The sequence below is a fragment of the Pantherophis guttatus genome, chromosome 1, assembly GCF_059756535.1.
Source record: "Pantherophis guttatus breed Tessera chromosome 1, ASM5975653v1, whole genome shotgun sequence".
In the NCBI taxonomy this organism is placed as follows: Eukaryota; Metazoa; Chordata; class Lepidosauria; order Squamata; family Colubridae; genus Pantherophis; species Pantherophis guttatus.
The window spans coordinates 101,882,646-101,906,021 of record NC_142063.1 but is presented as its reverse complement, the minus strand read 5'-3'; the positions used below and the strand labels follow the sequence as shown (position 1 = coordinate 101,906,021).

The window sequence follows — 23,376 nt, the reverse complement described above, 5'->3', positions numbered from 1 at the left end:
ATGCAATCCATTTGCTTTTTTAGAGTGCTGCTATTGCAAGTATTTATAGCTATAACCACATACCTTCGGGTCTTCAGGTGACCTGAACAGGTATGAATATTAATTAAGATGTATTACACCAAAGACTGTTAGACTGCCCATTCAAGCTACATTAATCTGGATGTGAAAGTTAGTTCTCACAGTGTGAAAAACACCATGATAACCAAAATAAGGGCAATAACAACAAAAGACTGATGGAAACAGGCCAACTGGCTCAAAAGACAAATACTGATAGCCTTCGACTTATGACCACAATTGCACCCCAAATTTTCATTGCTAAGCAAGACAGTTGTTGAGTGAATTTTACCCCATTTGACAACCTTTTTGCCATAGTTAAGTGAATTACTGCAATTGTTAAGTGAATAATGAGGTCATTAAGCAAATCTGGCTTTCCCCATTGACTTTGCTTTTCAGAAGCAGGCTGGGAAGGTTACAAATGATGATCACATGATCCCAGGGCAGTACAGCTGTCATAAATACATGACAGTGGCCAAGTGCCTGAATTTTGATCATGTGGCCGTGGGGATGCTGCAGCAGTCATAAGTGTGAAAACTGGTCGTACATCACTTTTTTCAGGGCCATAACTTTGAAGAATCACTTAATGAATGGTTGTAAGATGAGGCTATATTGGAAAATAACTTACCACATTCCGGGACACAAAAAACAATGGAGTGATACCGTAATAGCTGTCTTCCATTACTGAGCAGGAACCCATGCTGTGATTTAGCATAAAGCAGTTTCGTATGTTCTTCTCTTAAGTGGCTTTAAATTATATTATAGCCACTTAACTCTCAGCAAAATGTGCAAATAATTCACTTTTACTGTTAATAGAAATGAATAGACAGTGGAAATTCCCGGTTTCAGAAAAGTGCCCAGAGAAGCAAGTCATTCTGTCAGGTTTTTATTTATTTATTTTAGAAACAGTTAGTAGAGTGAAACTCTTGCAACCTGACACGGGGTTAATTGAACCTGCTGTTTCAGAGAGTGAAGAAAGGATAACTATTTAACAGCAAGCTCAGACACAATATCAAAGCGGGGCGGAATAATTTACTTGATTGCACATCTTCAGGAAGATGGTTGCATTCAGAGAAGCCGGTGAATAGCTAGTTTTGGCCCAGTCCTTCATAGTTACATGTGCAATCATGGGCTACATTAGTGAATGGCCTAAACGGTTTTTGAAAATATTTATGCAGGTATTTAGTCAATATCAGGTAAGGGAATCGGATACTGTAATGGCTTCGGGATTAATGGCAGAGGGAAAATCTTCAGCATTTCCTATTTATGAGCAGAATTATAATGAAATTATTCATTTTTCAGGTTGACCTCTTAATCGATAGTGAAGCAGAGAAAGATTATCTGTATGATGTACTGCGGATGTACCACCAGTAAGTCTTTGTGTTATAGTTAGTGCTTTTATTTTTGTGGTGTCTTTGCACATGGCTGGAGATAATAGGTAAATATGGGGGGGGAATCCCTCTATTTTAACTAGTAAACTAGTAAAATATTAAAAGTATTTAATAGCAACATCAAACACCTCCTTGAACAATTGTTTTATTAAATAAAAGGCAAATGGTTTTTTGGAAAAAAAATAATTCATTTGTTAACTTTGCTTTATTGTATATAGCTTTCAGTAGACCTAAATGTATCGCATTTATGCATTTACAACAAAGTCACCAGTATATTTCGATAGGAATTGTGGCTCTGTAAAAACATACAAATGCATTAAAACATGAGCTCATGTTCCCAGAGCTAATTTCATAGGATCTATGAAATGGTGTTTTGAAGTAGCAGACAGATGTGGACATGGAAATATAGCACTATAAGAAGGGTTTCAAATAGTGTTAGCATTGAGATCAAAGGCATTAAATGAAAAATATGAAATGATTATGCTGTTGGTGTTTAGATGTATACATATACATGCATACACAAATAATAATTTTATCCTTAAAGTACCATATAATTTAAATAATAGTGCAGCAGATCCTCTTCAACAAGAAAATACTTACTCCATTTTTGCTCTGTTTCCTTGTTTTCTCAATACTAATAAGATACAATTATAGTTTCATTTTCTACTCATTAATAATTGAAATAGGCGTGAGCCCATTTTATTTTGCATAGAATAAGAGGAAATATTTCTCCAGATTTCAAAGGTGAGGTGAAGTTTACAGTTTAATTTGTACCACCTCAGCAGAATATTTGGCTGTTTTCTTTGTGATTTTTCTTCAAAGATATAGCTTGGCATGGTTTTTGTCTACTAATTCATTTTGGTTTCCCTTGAGACTGTAATTGTTTCTCCATTCATAAAAGCTGGTCTGCAGCTGTTTAGAGAAGAAATAATTCTGATGAGTTAATTGTTTAAAATGTGGCTGGAAGTACGAACATGTTTTCTTTGCTGAATCCTTATCTATCCTATTCTGGGAAATGTTATTGATAATTTAAAAAGGTGGGAAAGAATTTACTCTTGCTGCAAGAGGCTATACTTTGCATCCTACAGAGAAACTCCTGTATTTGTAACTCCTTTGACAATATTAGTCCCCATTGATTTTTGCTTCTAGCCTTATCCTGTTCGGTTCTTCCCAAAGGACATCTCTTTACCAAGGATTTTAAAATTAATACTTTTTATTTTATTACTTGGATCAGGATTGGATCTATATTGGATTCTGTCCAATATACATAAGGGAATGTATATTGGACAGAATCCAATATAGATCCAATTGTATTCATATACAAATGAAACTTAGATTCCTACTCCATGATGAACTCTAATCCTCAAAAATATATGCCACTAGAATTGTATGAATTTTTAAAGTACTCCAATACTGTTTCCTTATTATTGCATCACAAATGGACATGGTTTATCCCTATAATGCTTATTAAATGGGAAAATATTTTTATTTAAAAATAAATAGATGGCTATTGTCCTTGAGGAAAACAGTACATACGAAATCCATGCATTTGCTGGTTTTAAAATTTCAGAAAACACAACTTTATTTACTGTTCCATTAAAGGTTCCATTGAATTTTGTAATTGACTATTTGGAAGTATTTGATTGCTATTAAGAATGTACTGCTTGTATATCAAGCAATTCTATCAGGTTGTTCAATATCTGTGATAATATGATTGTACCATCATGCATTATACATACATTTTACATAGATGAATAGGCAGTACAGAATGAATTTAACCTTTCCAAACCTGGTTAAGACTATACTTTTAAAGATTTCCAGCTATCATGATCAAAATATTCCTTCCAGAAAATTTGGTATATATCTTTCTAGTTTAACCATATAATTACATAAGTGATTTGATCCAAAGAAACTTGCTTGCATTTATTTTGCATTGAAATAAGTGAAACTTAAATTACACATTACTTTCTTTCTTATTTACATTACTTTCCATTTTGCTTAGTTTTCACTAGTCATATATGCATAGATTCACACACATATATATACTGTATATATATATATATATGAATATGCACCAATATTATACCTATAGCTATTCTGCTAGTCCTCTTTGAGTGTACCATACAATAAATAAATAAATTTCTCTTTGAGTAAGCAGTTGTACAAGGTGCAGAAAAGGAGTAAAAAATAAACTGTTAAACAAAAAAGGCATGAGATATGGAAACAGAAATACACAATAGTTGAATTTTACAGCAATGCTGTTCATAGTACTTTTCTATACCAGACTAGTCTTGCAAATCATCCATGTTTCCACTGAATCCATAGACCAATTCAATCAGATCTATTACATTTCATATAACATATCTATTTTTCTATAATTTGTTTCATTTGTTAATTCTTACCATTTACTCTACTTATAACTTAAAACTTAATATTCTGCATACGATAGTTGTTATAAGATGAACTAATACATGGTAGATTCTGCTGCTCATCAGTGATTTGATCACTTAAGGCAGGGGTGTCAAACTCACGTTGTCACGGCAGCATCACGTGACATACTGGGACTTTTTTTCCTCTTCGCTAAACTGGACATGGGCGTAGCCAGCATGTGACGCATCCGGCCCATGGGCCGGGAGTTTGACAGCTCTGACTTGAGGCTTTCCTATATTTTTTTTAATAAAATAGGAACAGTTATTAGCCAATGCCACATACTATGCTAAATACATTATCAGATTTGTTTTATAACTTTCCACAATTTTATTCTGTAGATCCAAAAATCAGAAGGAGTCTGGTAGCCCCTTTTCCAAGTAACAAATGTTATTAAGATAGTAATCACCTGCTTTAACATTTTGTCAAGTGTTATAAGTGCTTAGGGAAGCTCTTTATTATGGCAGACTAACACAAGCTTCCCAACTTCTGTAGATCAATGAATCTTCCAGTATTGGTTGGTGATCTGAAGTATGTAATCAATGATCCCAGTCGACTACCATTGTTTGAGGCCATTTGTCCTCTTATCCCATTAAAACACCAAGTGGAATATGATCAGTTGACACCTAAACGAACAAGGTAAGGTTGAACAATATTTTTGACTATGGGAAAAAAGCACATAAAAGCTAATCCTTATATAAAAACTCAGAGCACACTATATATGGTCATTCTGAACAGTGTTCTGTATAACTACATTTAATATCAAAGCACACTTTTCAAATAACTAATTATTTTTATTATAAACTATAGAACCATTGGAGACCTTTCCTTTTTATCTTTTTCTGATTATAAAATATGACGACAGATCTAGCTTCCTCTTCCCTCTGCTATCTGTTTACTTCAAAAAAAATTGCAAAACATCAGATTAAACTCTAACCAAAATCCATAATAAATTCTTATCACAAAACTCCTATTATGAGAAACGCATTAACAACTCAATCAAGGAGTTTCTTTCCTAGTTCAAATCTATTCCTGCTCCCTTAGAAAACACAGTTAATGTGTTTTGTCTTTAGAGAGCTGGTGAAGAGCAATGAGAAGATCACGTTGGAAAATGTGTGTGTTTTTTAAAATATCATCCAATAATGAAATCAATAGCCAAAGATTAATGAACATGAAGAAGAAAGCATTTTGCAATATACATATTTGCTAAATAAAAATTTTCTATAGCAGCACAAGAGCTGAAACAGTTGTTGATAACTTTCTGTATCCTTGCCACAAATTAATGAGATTGGACTAGCATAGAAACCCAAAAAAATAATAAAACAAAATAAATTGAAAGCCTGAATAATGAAATTTGAGACATATATCTTGTACTCTTTGAAAGCTTAGAACCTAATTACAAAGGAAAGATAGATATGTTTGATTTATAGGAACTTTTATGATGCAAGTGTAAATTATTTGATATTACAACTTCTACAGGAAACTGAAAGAAGTGAGATTGGATCGTCTGCATCCTGAAGGCCTTGGAATAAGTGTGCGAGGAGGTGCTGAATTTGCTTGTGGCCTGTTTATTTCACAGCTAATAAAAGGAGGACAAGCAGACAATGTTGGACTTCAGGTGAAGCAATATATATATATATAGCTAAAACTCTTGCAGGTACCATAACCAAAATGCATTTTAGGAAGAAAAACCCTTATCAGAAGAAAAATTTGTAGGATTGTAATCAAACTATTCCAGCAAATCTGGAGAATGACACAATGGCCAACAAATTGGAAGAGATCACTCTATATACCAATAAAAAAGAATGGATACTTAACAAGTTGGACACTATCATGCAATATCTTTAATTTCACATGCTAGCAAAATAAGATTAATAGTTATGCAACACAATTAGAACCCCATGTGGAAAAGATGTCAGATATTCAAATCTGACTTTAGTAAAGGCCAAGGAACAAGAGACAATATTGCTGATGCTAAATAATTGAGAAAGTCAAACACTATCAAAAAAGTCCATATGTACTTCAATGATTATAAAAGGGCCTTTGATTATGTTAATCAAGTCAAGCTAGCAGATACAAAAGTGACCATTTGTATTCGCAACTTTATATCTCTTTGAATATCTTTTATATCAGGGGTATCAAACTCAATTTCTTTGAGGGCCGCATCAGGGTTGTATTTGACGTTGGGCGGGGCAGGGTGGGTTTGGCCAGTGTGACATCACTCTTGTCAGGGGGAGTCTGTGGTGATCTGAGCGTTCTGCCAGCGAAAATGGACTCCTGAGCTCCATTTTCAGCTGGGATGGCCTCTTGCAACCCTCTGCCAGCAAAAACGGAGCTCGGGAGGGCCACCTGCAGCCCTCCCAAGCTCCGTTTTCACTGGCAGAGGCACCGCGGGCCAGTCCTTCATTGTTTCCAGGGCAGCGCCATGGGCCAGATCTAAGCACCCCACGGGCTGGATCCGGCCTGCGGGCCTTGAGTTTAACACCCTTGTTCTATATGCTGGGAAAGAATTTGACTTTCTATTACTCAAAGAGGGAAGGAGAAGCACACCCAAATGTTGTTTATTACATGAAAGCAACGGCTTATAAACTTACACACATTTATATTTTTAATAGTTTAGAAAACCATGAATATTATATATTAACTCATAAACTAACTCAAGAAAAGCCCAAAAGAAGAACAAATCCAAATGTTTAAATAGAAAGCATGTTAACAAATATTAAATTTTCCTTGTATTATAATCAAAAATTTCTAAAAAGCTGTTAGGAATCTGCATCAAACATAGTTGCTGACCTGACTTTGTTGATATGTGATTTTAAGTATTAACATAAACTGTGTTCATAATAATCTCTGAGGGACATATCTGAAACTTTCTGAAAACAAGTAAATAAAAGAAGTTGACAGGAGGCCCATTGTTCTAAATTGCTGTCTCATGATAATGCCAAATGCTTCTGAAATTTCATCCATCTACATTATTTCATTAAATCTCCACACATTTTCTAAGCTGGAAAAAATGTGGTCTGAGAAAAGTAATGAGTATCAGTTTCTTCTCCTTTTTTACATACTGTTTTGATTCATCTATGAGAAATTAAAAAGTTTTCTATACTGCTAAAACTACCCGCATATGTATCTGTAACTCAGGAACATTTCTAGCTCTGACCTATTTTCCTGTGTTGTCTTCATTTTTTTTTTTTTTCTGAATAGATAAGTATTTAGCCTTTTCATGTCATTCACCTTTTCAAAAATTCTTCTAGCTATTCTCCCAGATACAGATATCTTTGAGGATGTTGTGGGCTAAAAGGAGTTGGAAGTTATTATGGATAATAGAAGTACAGCAAAATGAGAAAATAGAAAATTTGAAACCACCACAGTTCTGCTTCCTATAGTCCAGCTATTAAAGAGACTGTTTTCAAAAGCCAAAACAAAGCATTTTCTGTTTGATACTTTTCCTTTTAGCTCCCTAGTTCTTCAGTAATAACACAAGCAGCTTAATACACGCTGAAAATGCAAGACATAAAATGTTTCCAAAAAGTATTTCCTTGGACATAGAATTTAGTACATAAAGAAGGCATATTCTACCTTATAATTCCCTCCGTTCTAAAACACCTGAGAACTCAAGCTTGTTCATTGTTTCTTTTACGGTAATGATAGCAATAGCAATAGCAATTTAACCATCATCACCACTCTTAACCATGTCCTCTGTTTTTAAAAACAAAAACTAAACAGAAACCTGTAGAGATTATAGTCATAGAAAAGAGTTGTCAAAGTGTGGAGTGGGAGTTTTTCAAAATTAGCTTCTGAAGGATGATTATTAAATGGTAGCAAAACTTATTATCCAAATATAACAAGGACAGATTACTCTTAGTTTGTCTGCCTTTATTAAATTGTTGATCAACAGGATACAGGTAGTCCTCGACTTACGACCACAAATGAGCCCAATATTTCTGTTGTTAAGTGAGATGTTTGTTAAGTAAGTTTTGCCCCATTTTATGACCTTCCTTGCCACAGATGCTAAATGAATCACCACAGCTGATAAGTTAGTAACACGGTTGTTAAGTGAATCTGGCTTCCCCATTGACTTTGCTTGTGAGAAGATCACATGACCTTGGGACGTAGCAACGGTCATTAGTATGAACCAGTTGCCAAGCATCTGAATTTTGATCACATGGCCATGGGGATGCTAGAAAGGTCATAAGTGTGAAAAATGGTCATAAGTCACTTTTTTAGTGTCGTTATAACTTTGAACGGTCACTAAGTGACCTTTGAAAGGTCACTATGTTGTTAAGTCGAGGACTACTTGTATTCATATAGCAAGTGCAATGTCTCTTTGCTCTGCCTTACATCATTGTAACCATGGGCTTATTTATTTATTAATTCAGTTGAATCTGAATTAATTCACATGAATTTGGGCAGTTTACAGTTGTCTTAAAAATCAATTAATTAATAACAGCATCACATTTCCCTATTAGAGATTTGTGCTTAAAAGAAAAGGGGATGGCAGTGGGTGGGGAAGAGGCTTAATAGCAATAAGAATTTTGCCCAGTAGATGGAGCAATCATATCATTGTAACGTTTGTGGAGCCAATTGTTCATTATTTCAGCCTGGTCCACAAATAACAATTTGAATCTAAACTAAAATATTCTATGCCCTACATAGTTGCTACCTAATTCATTCTAGCAGATTCCTTTGTGTTTAAATAACTGTATAGCATGAATAAATAAGTAATCAACAAGAAGATAGGTCTTCCAAATTATCAGTTGCATAACTGTAACAGTCATGCTTGAGAGAATACATATTAATTGTAATTTGTAAAAAATTAGTAAAAACCAAATCTGTTGATGATGTCCTTTTCTCTCATTTCCTTTTACCACTTTGTAACCTTCAGCATTTTTTAAAGGATTATATATTATTGACATTTGCAGAATTACTTGTCTTTCACTTTATTTTCAAGCACAATCATGTCAGGATTTTATAAATAAGCAACGCTAAATAATATGAATGCTAGCTCTGATGCAAAATATTGTAATGCTTGTGAGACAGGTTTTGAGCTTTGGTGGGGAAAAAATGGCTAGTCTAGTTAGTCTAAGGGTGACAAGAGGATCAGATAAGATGGAAGAGGAACAAATAAAATAAAAAGGGATCAATAATTGTTTCTTGGGATAAACGTGGGCATGGGGAAATGATATTTGCAGAGTCAGGGGCAATAATACATTACCTAGCATCGGGATAATTTACAAAATTGCTCTATATAATTCAGGTTCCTAAATCAGCTGCATCACAGCTTTCATGTGAAGTTCCATGTGACGCCCAAGATACTGAAAAGTTTTTATAGTTGTATTCATTGCCAACAGTGTATCAACGGTGTATCTTTTAACTAATGTATGGAAGAAATGATCCCAACTAATGTATGGGAGAAGAGATCCAACTTTTTACTGCATGGAATGCCAAAGGTCCATTCTTCAGAAGCTTTTCTGCAGCAGCAGGAAATTAGTGCAGCATACGTGATCCCTTGCAATCCGTGCCTATTATGTAATTCATTAACATAAAGGGATGGGTTCAATGGTAGGATTCAGCTGGTTTGAGCCAGTTCGGGCAAACCAGTAGTTAAATTGCTGGCTCTGCCCCGCTCCTTCCAGGTGTCCCCAAGCCCCCCAGGGACGCCTCCTGGGCCCAAAACGGGACACGGGGGGGGGGGGCAGAGCATCCCCCATGTCCCATTATTGCTCCCAGGGGGGTGCAGGAGGCCAAGTGATGCCTGTCACACCCCCTGACCATGCCCACCATGGCCACGCCCACCCAGCCAGTCATTAGGGCAGAGAACCGGTTGTTAAATTATTTGAATCCCACCACTGGATGGGTTGTGCTGTTGTAGATTGTCTCCATTCAATACGGTCTACTTTTCTTGGAAATGCTGTGTTGAGGGTACTGTTCACTATTTTCCAAAGAAAATGTTTTTTTCGTAGAAAAATATTGCTCTTTCAGAAAAAAAATTGAAACCTATATTATAATTAAATATACGAGTCTGGTGCAGGGTTCTAGAGTTATCCTTCTCTAATAGAAGGGTACCTTTCCTTTATGGAAGCCATTTTGATGCAGTCAGTATTTCTGTTATTAGAAATGTGGGGTTGGTCATTTTCAATGATTTACACTTACAGTCCTTGGTAGTGGTGAAATCCAAAATTTTTTACTACCGGTTCTGTGGGCGTGGCTTAGTGGGCATGGTGTGGCTTGGTGGGTGTGGCTTGGTGGGCCTGGCAGGGGAAGGATACTGCAAAATCTCCATTCCCATCCCACTCTAGGAGAAGTATATTGCAAAATCCCCATTCCCTTCCCACTCCTGGGGGAAGGATATTGCAAAATCTCCATTCCCAGCCCACTCTGGGGCCAGCCAGAGGTGGTATTTGCCAGTTCTCCAAACTGCTCAAAATTTCCACTACCAGTTTTCCAAAACCTGCCTGAACCTGCCAGATTTCACCCCTGGTCCTTGGTCTATGACCCATGGTATTCTTCTGAACAAATTTGGATAATGGTATGGGGATGGGAGGAGAGGAGCTGGAAGAGATAAGAGATAGTAGGTTCCTATGGAATTGTCCATGAGTAAACTCAGCTCAGTGTTAGTAGATACAGTAAATGTATTTAGTAACTTTATTCACTCAGTCACATTCATTTCTTTATGACCTAACAGATATCATTTCACCAGCAACATCTGTCAGTAATAGCACTTTTTAGATTTTGTAAAATCATAATTGAGTTATCAGTAATAGTATCTAATTGATAGCGTTCACTTTTTCCAAGGATTAGGAATTTCTTCCCTGACTCTTGCCTTTATGTTACCTTCATGTTTTGTATGGTAACAAAAGTAATAAAAAGCTAGATAACTTATAAGGCACAACCACAATGGCAGACATATTGAGAAGAGTAGGCCCTGCTATGGCAGCCATTTTATGTTCTGAAAATTTCATTTACATCCAGGATCCACCAATGTACTATAAAGAAATTGAATGAAGGTTAGGCTTGTAGAGCCAGTTATTTATTCCTCAGCAAACATAATCAGCTACGGCGTGTTTAAGGGACTTTATGTGGCTTGCAATTTTTTTTCTTATGCATTCTATCCATTTCATAATGGAAATTGTCTCCCTCTGTACCAGAAGCAACTTCTTTCCAGTGTTGATTTGCAACTGTATATTTCTGCTAAAATATGCTATTGAATTTTGATTGATTGATTGCTTTTTATTTAAGGTTGGAGATGAGATCGTTCGAATAAACGGTTACTCTATTTCTTCATGCACTCATGAAGAAGTCATCAATCTTATACGCACAAAGAAAACAGTATCTATAAAAGTGCGACGTAAGTACACCATTGCTTTGAGATTTTTTTTTATTCCATCTTTATTACTTTATAGGTAACTCAAAGTGACAAATATACTTAATATTCCTTCCTCCTCCTATTTTCCCTACAACAACCACCCTGTGAGGTGGGTTGGACTGAGGGACAGTCAACTAGCCAGCTTTCATGGCTAAATCAGGACTAGAACTCACAGTCTCCTGGTTTCTAGTCTGGTGCCTTAGCCACTAGATCAAACTGATATATGATATATAATTTTATGTTAATTAGATAAGATAAATCTGAACATTTTATTAATCACCTTTAAATATGATTTCATTGCAGATGTTGGGATGATACCCGTTAAAAGGTAATGCTTTTTTCTGAAAACATATCTTTTATGTACAGTGTAGATCACATATACTGTAGTAATTTTCAGTTGTATTTTTCAGTTGGTTAAAAAAAGGTTCACCTACAAAAATCTAAAAGACTGCATAGCGTTATACATGCTGTAATACAGATATCAGAGATTAGTAAATCACCTAGTAGGCGTTGATTTGATTTTGATACGTATCAATCTTACATCTTGTCATCTTAGAAACATAGAAACATAGAATAACAAGAGTTGGAAGGTAACATAAAGGCAAGAGTCAAAAGGCAAGAAGACCTTGGAGGTCTTCTAGTCCAACCCCCTGCCTAGGCAGGAAACCCTACACCACTTCAGACAAATGGTTATCCAACATTTTCTTTAAAACTTCCAGTGTTGGAGCATTCACAACTTCTGGAGGCAAGTTGTTCCACTGATTAATTGTTCTAACTTCATATCTTCATATCTTTTATTTTAGTTCCCCAGATGAACCTCTCAAGTGGCAATATGTAGATCAGTTTGTATCTAATCCTGGGGTAAGATGCCCATTCAACCTATCACAAATTATATCCTGTGGTCTTAAAATTCTTTTTAAAACACCTGTCCTCATTACAGATGCTTTGCACTCATGTTCCTTGCCACTGGACTCACTGATTGGGACTGACAAAAGTTGATATTAAAAATGTCTGGAAACTGCTGAGTTGTTCAATGGGATGAGGCAGATTTAGACCTTTTTTTTTTTTTACTGAGTGCAAGCTTCCGTTTTTGATGTTGCAATTAACAGCTTCATAGAAATAGACAGTGCCTTCCCTCATATTGAAATCTACACGATTAAAATACTAGGAGGGGCAATGAAAATTCTGCAACCAACTCTTAATGTTTTAAAAAACATGATGGTATTACAAAAATAGCTAATTGGGATGAAACCTGTAAAGGTAGCCTGATAAAATGTCTGTTGCTAAGTGACTAGTTTGTCGCCTAGTCTGTTGTAGCCATTCAAATCTGGGTGCCATCCAAGTATGTGTACTTCAACCTTTATATGACTTAAAGGTCAACTATCTGGAGGGTGCCCAGATAGGAGAACTTGGAACTGGCTGAAGAAAATGCTTACTAAATAGCCTCCAAAGATTAAATGATCCTTTAAAAAGCAGATTGGCTATAATGGCTAAAAGTCTGAATGGGAAGATGCGGCTTTAAAGTAAGTTTTGACCAACCAGTCTTTCTTACTGTAATATGTTCTGAAAATATGATGGGATAAACTTTGTATGATAAACAGTGAGAAACAAATCTCCACTAAATTTAGTTTTATTAGCTAAAATGCACACTAAAATGAAGATTAGGTAATAGAAACCCTTAAGATTCATCCTTCCCATAAATATAACCTGATGAGAACTGAGTTTGGCAGCGGGCATGCAAAGCTGACTATTACAACCTTGAGGATTGATAACACAGTTAAAGTGACAGGATGGAACAGAATAAAAAATCTTAGAGTATTCAGGTTTCACTTTTACGGGTTATATCAAATAATAATAATATAATAATAATAATATCATTTTTGTGGAAACAGTTCAGGGGTGGGTTCTACTTACCTTTACTACCGGTTCACATCGTGCCCACGCGCGCAGATTCCTTCTGATGACGTCCGGGTCAGTGGGCGGAGCCTATAGAACCGGTGAGAACCGGGGGGGCAATCCACCACTGAAGCAGTTATATCTATGATAATATGTATTAACTTGTGTTTTGATTTTTGAAAATGCTTCCAAAATGCTTAACGTAGCCACTTTTGAAATTTAGAAAGGCTAAGACTATAGAATTACTTTGATAACTGAATGAGAGATAACCATGCTAGTCTGAAAAGCATCATATCACAACATTCTGTTATTGATGTAATATGTGTATATTACACGGGAGCTTCAACAAATTATGCTTTGTTGAATGACCTTAATCAGCTTTTCTTTACTCCATTTACTCCATTCCAAATTCCATTCATAGTTGTTTTTTATTTCCATACCGCCAACCCCTTCCCAGGTAGCATTCCATCCTCTCTGAGACTTCCCTAGAGTTGTGGATTTTTGGTTTTTTTAAAAAAACAGTTTTCTCCCTATTGTTTTCTGTTTTGAAAAAAAAGGTCCTCCCAAATATATAGATTAGAATATATTTAGCATATGGGATAATGCCAAAGGAAAAAAAAAGGAGTCAACCTAAGGCAATTTGGTGGCTCAGGTGAAAATGATCTGCCCCCATACCAACTTGGTTGCCGCTGAATATAGGTTCAGACAAGAAGATGGGATAAAAACTTCCCCTTGTAATAAAAAGCAGATTATCTGGAACATGCACATCTGTTCTCCAGCAGAGGTGAACAGATATGGAGTTGTTATTACTGCCTCTCTGTGCTATCTTCTTAAGCAACTGCCCCATTCTCCTAATCTCAGGCCTAATTTTTCCAATATGAGTAAACGGATCGTCTAGAGCTTGTGTTTTAGCCTGGATTGCAGATGTTTATTAAACTTAGATTCCATTTGAATTGGGAGAGGTAGGCAGTGGGATAACTTCTCTATTTAACTAATTGCAGTTTAGCAATTAGCCTGTTCTCTCTTATCTTAGGATGGTCAAAACAGCATTGCAGGTCTTGCATCATCCGGAGGAAAACATCATAAAGAAAAGAAGGTTTTCATTAGCCTAATTGGTACAAAGGGCATGGGATGCAGGTGAGCTACAGCGTTTTCTTGTCACTTGTTTCTCCAAGAAAATGTAGTTAGTGGGAATGAGCCATTAATTTCATTTAATTTCAATTAAACTTGATACACGTGCAGAGCTTTGGATTTGATTCCAAAAAGATGCTTTGAAGTGGCTCTGGGAAAAGAAGCAAAGAGTTACAGAAGGGTTCTGTGTTCATAGTCTAGTACACGGATGTCAAACTCGATAGCATTACGGGCCGGATCATGATGTATCGCGACCTTTTTTGTCTTTGCGGAGCCAGGATGGGCGTGGTCTGCACGTGACGTATCCAGCCTGCAGGCCGCCAGTTTGACAGGCCTGGTCCAGTACTTCAAAATATTTTTGGGATCAGAATATGAAGTGCTGCACAGTCCTGTTAAACATTATTTTGCTTTCACATATAAATCATTAAGTATTAAAAGAACTGATTTTGGCATTTTTATTGTTTAAAATGCTGGTACAAATTATTAAGCCCTAAAGCAGAGATAAACTACAAATACCATGTCTGCCTTCTGGATTGGCATCTCAGTTCTTTGGTCTTTGACTCATGTCATTGTGGACATTTTTATTAATTACTGATTTATGACTTGAAAAGAGGTAAAGAGTCACTTCATTGTAAAAGTTGTTTTCTTTTCATATGGATTAGAACACTTTAATTATCTTCACTGAATTTTATCTATTCATAGATATAGATCCAAACAAAACATTTGTGTGATGCAATCACAATAAAGTTCTTCGTTTTATTCTAATGTACTGTAAAATGAAGAAAGTTAATATTTTGCTTTCTTATCCTTTTTCAGAAAAATCCCAACCTACCAGATTAGATTTGGTATATAGGAAGATTGTAGAGAGGGGAATATGATTAGTCTATTCTTGATATGATTGCCATTAATTAATTAATTGATTTTATTTCTTTCATGTTTTGTTCCAGTATTTCCAGTGGCCCTACACAAAAACCTGGCATTTTCATAAGCAACGTTAAACCAAATTCTTTGTCTGCTGAAGTAGGGTTGGAGGTGAATATAAACCATACAAAATCTAATTGCATGGAAATGTTTAATCTGGAAGAAGGTCAAATGGTTTTTCTCTAATCAGAAAAAGTTTGGTTTGTGAAATTGGTTTTTAACTTGCAGGTGAATGTAGTATATTTTATACCATAATTGTTAGCCATGTTGAGGACCATTTGCTAGTGTAAATACAGATTATCAGTTAATTAAATAAGGGCGGAGGAGAATTCAGTCACCTGTCCCAGAAGTTAAAGTAAATAATGAACAGTTTAAGAAAATTCTGATAATTATATACATCTATCTTGTTGCATTGAAATGATCTATTCTCATGGATTAGATTAAGCAATTCACTTACCTTTCCTGGAGCTGTATGGTTTTGAAATTTTTAAGTCTCTAATGCTCTGCAGACAAGTTGAAAAGAACTCAAGAGAAGAAAAAGAGGAAGAAGGAGAAAAAGCAGGAGGTCTCCCTTACCCCCAATGCAAGCAAATATAGGAAATCACATTTTTCCAAGCAAAGGGTGCATTTCATACCTTTCATTTGATCTGCCAGAATAAATAAAAACTTTTTTGACACAAGGGGAAAAGATCCAGTCTCAAAGGAGATCTATTTTGTTTGTTGTTGTTCAGTCACTAAATCTGAACAATATGGACCATAGTATGCCAGGCTTCCTGTCCCCAGAGTTTGCCCAAATTCATATTCATTGTGTCAATCACAGTATCTAACCACCTCATCCTCTGCTGTCCCCTTCTCCTTTTGCCTTCAATCTCATCCAACATCAGGATCTTTTCTAGTGAATCCTCTGTTCTTATTTGGTGGCCAAAGTATTTGAGCTTCAGCTTCAGTATCTGTCCTTCCCAAGGGCAGTCAGGATTGATTTCCTTTAGGATTGACTGATTTGATCTCTGTGCAGTCCATGGGACTCTCAAGAGTTTTCTCCAACACCACAATTTGAAAGCAAGGGGATCTATTGAACTAATTGAACTAATTGAATTAATTGAACTAATAAATTGAACTAATAATATTATCAGATTTCATTGAATAGAAAATTCTGCAGTGTTCATCTCTTAAATATTGAATTGTGACACTAAATAAGATAATCAAAGATAAATTAGGTAGCTCCTGGGAAGCTGAGTATTCCAGTATTAACCTTCTTTCATTAAAACTGTGTGGGTATGTGGATCTGTGCATGCACATATATGTTTTAACGGGAGAAAGGACAGTGAAGAGTAGAGCTTTAAGAATCTGTCTTATTTCAAGAGTTTTCCAAAGCAAGGAATGGGCCACCATTTACTATACTAAGAAGTGTACAAAAAATATTCAACACTTTTGTTGATTGTTTTTTTTTAGGTTGGTGATCAGATTGTTGAAGTAAATGGTACAGACTTCTCTAATATGGATCATAAGGAGGTAATTAAAACCAAGTGACCCTACATGACATAGGATCTGGTTACTTGAGGGACTGTTCCTGTTTTCCATTGCATCTTCCCAAGCAGTTCATTCTGGCAGCTATCGGGACTCTGGAAGCTCACCTTCTCTGTAGCAGTATCTGCTCTCGGGGTGGGAGCATGAAGTTCCTCCAAAATTCAAGCTCCCACATAGTATGAGCCATGGTGGTGCAGTGATTAGAGTGCAGTACTGTAGGCTACTTCTGCTGAATGCCGGTTATCTGCAATTTGGCAGTTCAAATCTCACCAGGCTCAAGGTTGATTCAGCCTTCCATCCTTCCGAGGTGGGTAAAATGAGGACCCAAATTGTTGGGGGCAATATGCTGACCCTGTAAAACCGCTTAGAGAGGGCTGTAAAGCACTGTAAAACAGTATACTGTATAAATCTAAGTGCTATTGCTAGTAAGATTTCAAAGTGCCTAAAAGACCTTCAATCAGGCCTTTGGAGAGGATGATTAAATGGCCCTTTCTTTGTTTCTGTTCCCCTCTGGACTTGATGTCCCTTTGTCTTGTAGTATTTTATGTGTAGTAGAATGTGCACCTGCAGGAACAATGGGGGACAGTTTTGGTAAAGCAGAACTTTTCCAGAGAGAGCCCAGATTAAGAGACTGCACAGTCCCAAGATGGAAGAGTAGGGAAGAGGTTTAGGATAGCCATAGTTTAGAATCTCTCACGTAGATTAGTATCTCTAATAGATTAGAAGATTATAGAGATTGTATAAGATTATATATAAGAGCAATGGTGATGCAGTGGTTAGAATGCACTACTGCAGGCTACTTCTGCTGACTGCCAGCTGCCTGTAATTTGGCAGTTCAAATCTCACCAGGCTCAAGGTTGACTCAGCCTTCCATCCTTCCGAGGTGGGTAAAATGAGGATCCAAATTGTTGGGTGCAATAGGCTGGCTCTGTAAACCACTTAGAGAGGATTGTAAAGCACTGTGAAGTGGTATTTAAGCCTAAGCACTAGTGCTAAGTGCTATTATAACTTTAGTTTGCAAGATTCTGTTCCTTAGCTGCAAGCAAATAAAGGATTGGACTCAATTGATTTCACCGTATCATTTCTGGGCCTCATGTTATGTTTACCATATTGTTCTTTGTTTTTAAAATGTTTAACCATTGTGAACTGTCCAGGGTAACTGGGAGTCAGATGGCATATAAACTTAATAAATTATTAAATGTTCTTTTGAATAAAATATAATATAAATATACAACTGATTGATTCAAGCCCATTGATTGCCACATCACTATAGCTACCATTTAGAATTTTATCTGCTAAAAATTAATCAAAGATGTTGAACTAGACTAGAGAAATGGACTTTACTTCATTAAAAAAAAAAAGATATGTCAGCTTTGTCAAACATTCTGTACACTTGCAATCCTAACATATTTACTTGGGAATTACTCCCTTTGTATTCTGCACAAAATTGCATAAAACTCAGTACTGATTTCAAAACTGCAAAATCATCTCTAGGTGGTTAAAATAACAACATTTTATTTTTTGTTTGAAGTTCCTAAAGTAATTGTATCATGTTGCTTGAAGAAAATGCTCAAAAGAAATTCTTTTGCAACAGTGTTTATGACAAATGACTGGAATTAGAATTAGGTAGGTTCCCCTATTTTCTAGAATAATAACTGAAAGAATACCATATTGAGAAGACTAAAAAGCCATTCTAACTGCACTGTTAGTCCTGTAGACTTTTACAATATTTAGATTTTACAGTTTAATTTTTCTGTCATCACCTCCCTTTTCTTTCTTTTTTTTTCCCCCAGGCTGTGAAGGTGTTGAAAAGCAGTCAAACCCTGACAATCACTGTTGTAACTGGAGCTGTAAGTATTAATGTCATAGCAATCAACAAAAGACTTGTGAAAAGTCAAAAGGTTGCTGTATACAGCAGTAAGAAATGAAACACACTCAAAGCACATATCTTGGGATCAGGGGTGGGTTCTACTTACCTTTACTACGGGTTTGCAGTGGGGCTGCGTGAGCGCTCTTCTGTGCAAGTTTTGATGACATCGGGGTCGGTGGGTGGAGCCTCCCACCGGTTTTACTACCGGTTCTATAGAACCGGTGCGAACCAGGGGCAACCCACCACTGCTTGGGATCCCCAAAAGCAGAAAAAGTGGGTGGAAGTTACACCCTAACTTCGAAGTTCATGTAGTTAAAATCCTAAATTATTTTACCCAGGCTTAAGTAATTTAACATTACAAATCTGTATGTATCTACTTAAAAGTAAGTTTCATTAAATGTAAGGGGTCTTACAGAAAGGCTAAATCAATATAGGACTACAGGCTGGCTAAATTATAAACATCATAATTTTACCTTCAATCATATTTACCAATTCAATATTATTTTCTCTCCTTATTTTATTGTGTTATGCATTTCTAGAATTATGATAGGCACAGTGTTGTTCAATTTGCTTTTATCATTTTGAAACATGATAAGTGGTAGTAGAAGCTTAGTCTAGGGACAATGCAAGGAGAATGCTTGTAGAAATTGAATAGCTTCTGCTGCAATTTATCATCCCTTTCAAAAAGATAAAAGCAAACCAAACAACAGCATGCCTGTCCTAATTCTAGACATACATTCGCATTTGTTTTGGATCACTGCTCAGCCACAGAGGGACTGCTTGTATCACTAGCTATGTATAACACCTCTGGTGCTGTGTTCACACCCTTCAGTGTAAAGATATACAGTTATCAGAAAATAGAAGTGAGAATATAACTCAAAGGTAATCAACCACAATAAACAGCACTAAAATGCAAAAGCATACAGGTTTAAATTTATGAGACACTCATGTTTCTAAAATAGATTTAAAATGGATTTCAAGGTTCTCAAATTTCTACAAATATATAGGGCCTAGGCCCCAATGGCACAGATAAAAATAAGAACAGAATTTGGACAATTACACTGTAACATGCTTCTAGTGTTTTCCTTTTTTACATTTGTTACAGCTATTTGTTTGAAATTATTTCTGTTCTATCAAAATTCCCAAATTTAAATTTAGTTTGTTTATTCCCAAAATAAGTCTTTTAAGTTTTGCAGAGACAAGTTTTATTCAGGTTCTCCCTGAAGAAAATATTGCAAAAGATGTTATTTCTCAAATATTCAAGTCAGGAGTGGGTTCTAAAATTTTTTACTACCGGTTCTGTGGGCATGGCTTATTTTGTGGGCATGGCTTGGTGGGGGGTAATATGACTGGGTGGGCGGGGCCATTTTTTTTTTTTTTTACTTTTAAAAGCATTTTTTCTACAACCTTAAAAGGTTGCAGAAAAAAATGCTTTTAGAAGCCTCTGACAATCAGGCAACTCAACTGGGATCGCCAGAGGCTTTTAAAGGCATTTTTTTTTTCTACAACCTCTTCGGTCAAAGAGGTTGCAGAAAAAAATGCTTTTAGAAGCCTCTGACGATCCCAGCTGAGCCGTGTGATCATCAGAGGCTTTTTTTTTTTTACTTTTAAAAGCATTTTTTCGGCTGAAGAGGTTGTAGAAAAAATGCTTTTAAAAGTTAAAAAAAAAGCCTCTGATGAGGTGGGCGGGGTAAGCGAGCGGGGACCGGTTTGGGGGCATGGCCAGCCAATGTTACTACCGGTTTTCTGAACTACTACAAATTTTTACTACTGGTTCTTGCGCACCGGTGCGAACCGGGAGCAACCCACCACTGATTCAAGTTAATAACTATGATGATTGACTGACTAAGTTGATTAACAGGGATTTAAAATAATGTTTAGGGCAAGGAACTGTTTATGACTGAGGAAGAGAGGCAAAGGGAAGAATATAACCATGAGATGGAGCGCCAAGAGTTAATGCGTCAGAAGTGGCTTGCCCTGGAAACCAACAAAATCCTGAAAGAACAGCAAGAAAAAGAAAAACTGTAAGAGTTTGTGACAGAAGAGGGTCTCATCTATTAATCAGTTGCCATAACATGTAACTGTTGATTCGTATAACCATCAAACTTAGTTAACTTGAATTCCTTTCTGAACGCTTCAGAGCTTTTGAGTGATCATATAGCATGATAATTTAACATTACTGTTTTTTAGATATGAAGTCTACTTTTAGATAGAAGCATTTTCTTGTCAAAAGGCAATATTATAGTACTAATCAAGAGTAGATGATTATTAATAAAAGAGAATTATTTTAGCTGTTTTCTGACTTTCCACACTGGGGGTTTATAATACCCTATAGCAAGAGTGTCAAACTGGTGGCTGCGTCACATGCAGATCGTGCTGACCTCAGCTCCGCAAATGGGAAAAACGTCACGAAATATAATAGCTACAGCAGCTATTATAAATCTTCTATTTTCCCTATGATATATTGCCATTACAATGGCTGGATGATACTAGAAGAGTAAAAATAAAGTGGAATTGTCCAATGAAGGATCAATAAAACAAAGTTACATTTCATTATTAAAAATATATTATATTGATAGCAGAAGTTGAATTCTGATCATTAAGTATTCTTTAAGAGAAGCATGACAAAACCAGGAAAGCATATTTGGAATCAATTACCATATGCATGCAAAAAATAAATAAATAAACTGAAGTTATGTTTGTAATTAGTTCTGTCTTTTTTTGTTAATCTAACACAAAGAAAAACACTGAGATCATAACACAACTAAGAGTGAAAGACTAAACTAACAAATGGTACATTAAATATTGCACTCCTGGAATAGCAACTGTGTGGGACATTAAAACAAAGTGAGCATTTTTTTAATACTTTGAGACAGCTTCAGAAGAAATGTCTTCTGTTCCTGTCAAAAAGGCCAGGAAATAGCCTCGAAATAGCCACATTAAACATTAGTCTTCCATAGTTCAGCCATCACCTTCAGTGACTTTCAAATCATAAAAGGATGTTGGTAAATAATGCCAAAGTCCAAATGTTTATCAGTCTTACTAGTTACTCACTTTGTTAACCAAAAAGAATAAGAAGGAATAAAGCTTAAGCTTCTTAGTAGGTAGAAAAGTGTTGCATTTCTCATAAAGTTATCTATCTCAGGATATAATGTTATGATCCATCAAACAATAGAACAAGCTGTCTACAAATTGTGACTTTATATATTAAGTATCATTCATTAGTTTCATTTGGGGTATACATTTCTAGGCGGAAAATGGAGATTGCACAGAAGGCTACTGAGGAAGAAGAACGATATCGTAAAGAAATTGAACAGTTAAGTCATTCTTTCATGCATGCTTTTTCCTCTTGCATTATGTTGCCAACATGCCTATATTTTGTTTTTTTAAATGTTACTATGACTTTGGGAATGAAAAAAAGCATCTAGGATTCATTCAAATTTATTTGCTCACTTCTAAAACCTTTTCCTTAAAGTACAGATATACAAGAATCAAGCCACATTTCAAATCACCAGTGGTAGAAACATATGTTTGAATAAGCGATAATAATTCTTCCTGACAGGTCAAGAATTGTTTGGTTAAAGGCCAGATTATCATCCATGCTGTCTACCTCTTCTCAAATGGTGCAATATAGCAGGAAAGGAACAATTCCACCCAACAAGTCAGTTTTGGCTCATGATCCCCACCTCAGTTAAATCTGTTGAATTCCCCAACAGAGTAATGTTGTGAAGTGACGCTTTTCAAAATTAATTAATTAAAATGGATTAAAATTGGGTAAATAGGTATAAGAATGGTTTAAGGGGAAGGATATAAGAGAAGAGTAAAGTTTTCTTTCCTAGACCCTTTACAGTAGTGGCCAAAATTGTGGAAACCTTTTAGGAAAAGTATTTTCTAAAAGTAGCTAATAACACCACTTGTTTTTGGAGTAGTATATATCAATGGAAATATAATTTAATTAAGAATGTAATGCTTGATTTGCTATTAGAATAGCAGTTACAGTATAAAGAAGAAAAGTGAAACACATAGAAAAAATGAGATATACAAAAATTATCACCATAGAAAAAATGAGATAAACAAAAATTATTACGTCAGTTAATACTTAGTTGGGTAACCTTTAGCATGAATTATGGCCTTACAACATCTTCTCATGGAGTGAACCAAGTCTTTTAGTTCCGCAGCTATTATAATATGAAACCAAGATTGAATGATTGCTTCTATTAATTGGGTTTTATTGCTGGGTCGCTTCTGACTAACAAGAAATCTATAGAAATCTAATAATAAATGAAATGAAGTTTCTTTAGTCGGCTCCATAGATTATCAATTGGGTTAAGGTCTGGGCTATTCCAAAGCCATTCCAGCAATGGAATGATTATCTTGATTATCTTGAAACTCCAAAAAAAAAGTGGTGTTATTAGTCATCAAACCTCAAAAATACACTTTTCCCAAAATATTTCCACAATTTTGGCCACTACTGTACATCCAAAAATGCCTCCTACAGAATTGTGGCAAAAGTTTCACAGTAATGATTAGCTTTGAGGAGGAAAATGTCAACCACACACATTTTTTTCTCTTCACAAAATTAGTCTCAGGAGTATGTTTGATCCACACTGGGATCTTGACAGAGTAAGGAAGTGTGCTTGGGAAATATCTACCTTTGGCCACTTCTACAGATCCTAAGCTGCTCTGAAAAGGAACATATGGTATCATTCTTCATCTCAAATTTCAGGACTGTGATTTTCACTGCAGTCTGATTCTCTGCACTGCAGAGAGCCCCTTCTGAGAATCTGTGGGAA

The 23,376-nt window shown here is 35.8% G+C and overlaps 1 protein-coding gene across 4 annotated transcripts in view; it reads left to right on the top strand.

Annotated features, from left to right (window-relative positions):
• USH1C (USH1 protein network component harmonin) overlaps nucleotides 1-23,376 on the top strand; it is a 55,610-nt gene that overhangs the window by 3,607 nt on the left and 28,627 nt on the right. For all 4 annotated transcript variants that reach the window (XM_034416959.3, XM_034416958.3, XM_087879647.1 and 1 more), the window contains exons 2-13: nucleotides 1,357-1,424; nucleotides 4,368-4,511; nucleotides 5,352-5,490; nucleotides 11,112-11,220; nucleotides 11,542-11,566; nucleotides 12,042-12,099; nucleotides 14,168-14,271; nucleotides 15,213-15,297; nucleotides 16,639-16,698; nucleotides 18,507-18,563; nucleotides 20,465-20,607; nucleotides 21,834-21,899. In XM_034416959.3, coding sequence (XP_034272850.1) covers nucleotides 1,357-1,424; nucleotides 4,368-4,511; nucleotides 5,352-5,490; nucleotides 11,112-11,220; nucleotides 11,542-11,566; nucleotides 12,042-12,099; nucleotides 14,168-14,271; nucleotides 15,213-15,297; nucleotides 16,639-16,698; nucleotides 18,507-18,563; nucleotides 20,465-20,607; nucleotides 21,834-21,899 — 1,058 coding nt within the window. The remainder of the gene's footprint in view (nucleotides 1-1,356; nucleotides 1,425-4,367; nucleotides 4,512-5,351; nucleotides 5,491-11,111; nucleotides 11,221-11,541; nucleotides 11,567-12,041; nucleotides 12,100-14,167; nucleotides 14,272-15,212; nucleotides 15,298-16,638; nucleotides 16,699-18,506; nucleotides 18,564-20,464; nucleotides 20,608-21,833; nucleotides 21,900-23,376) is intronic.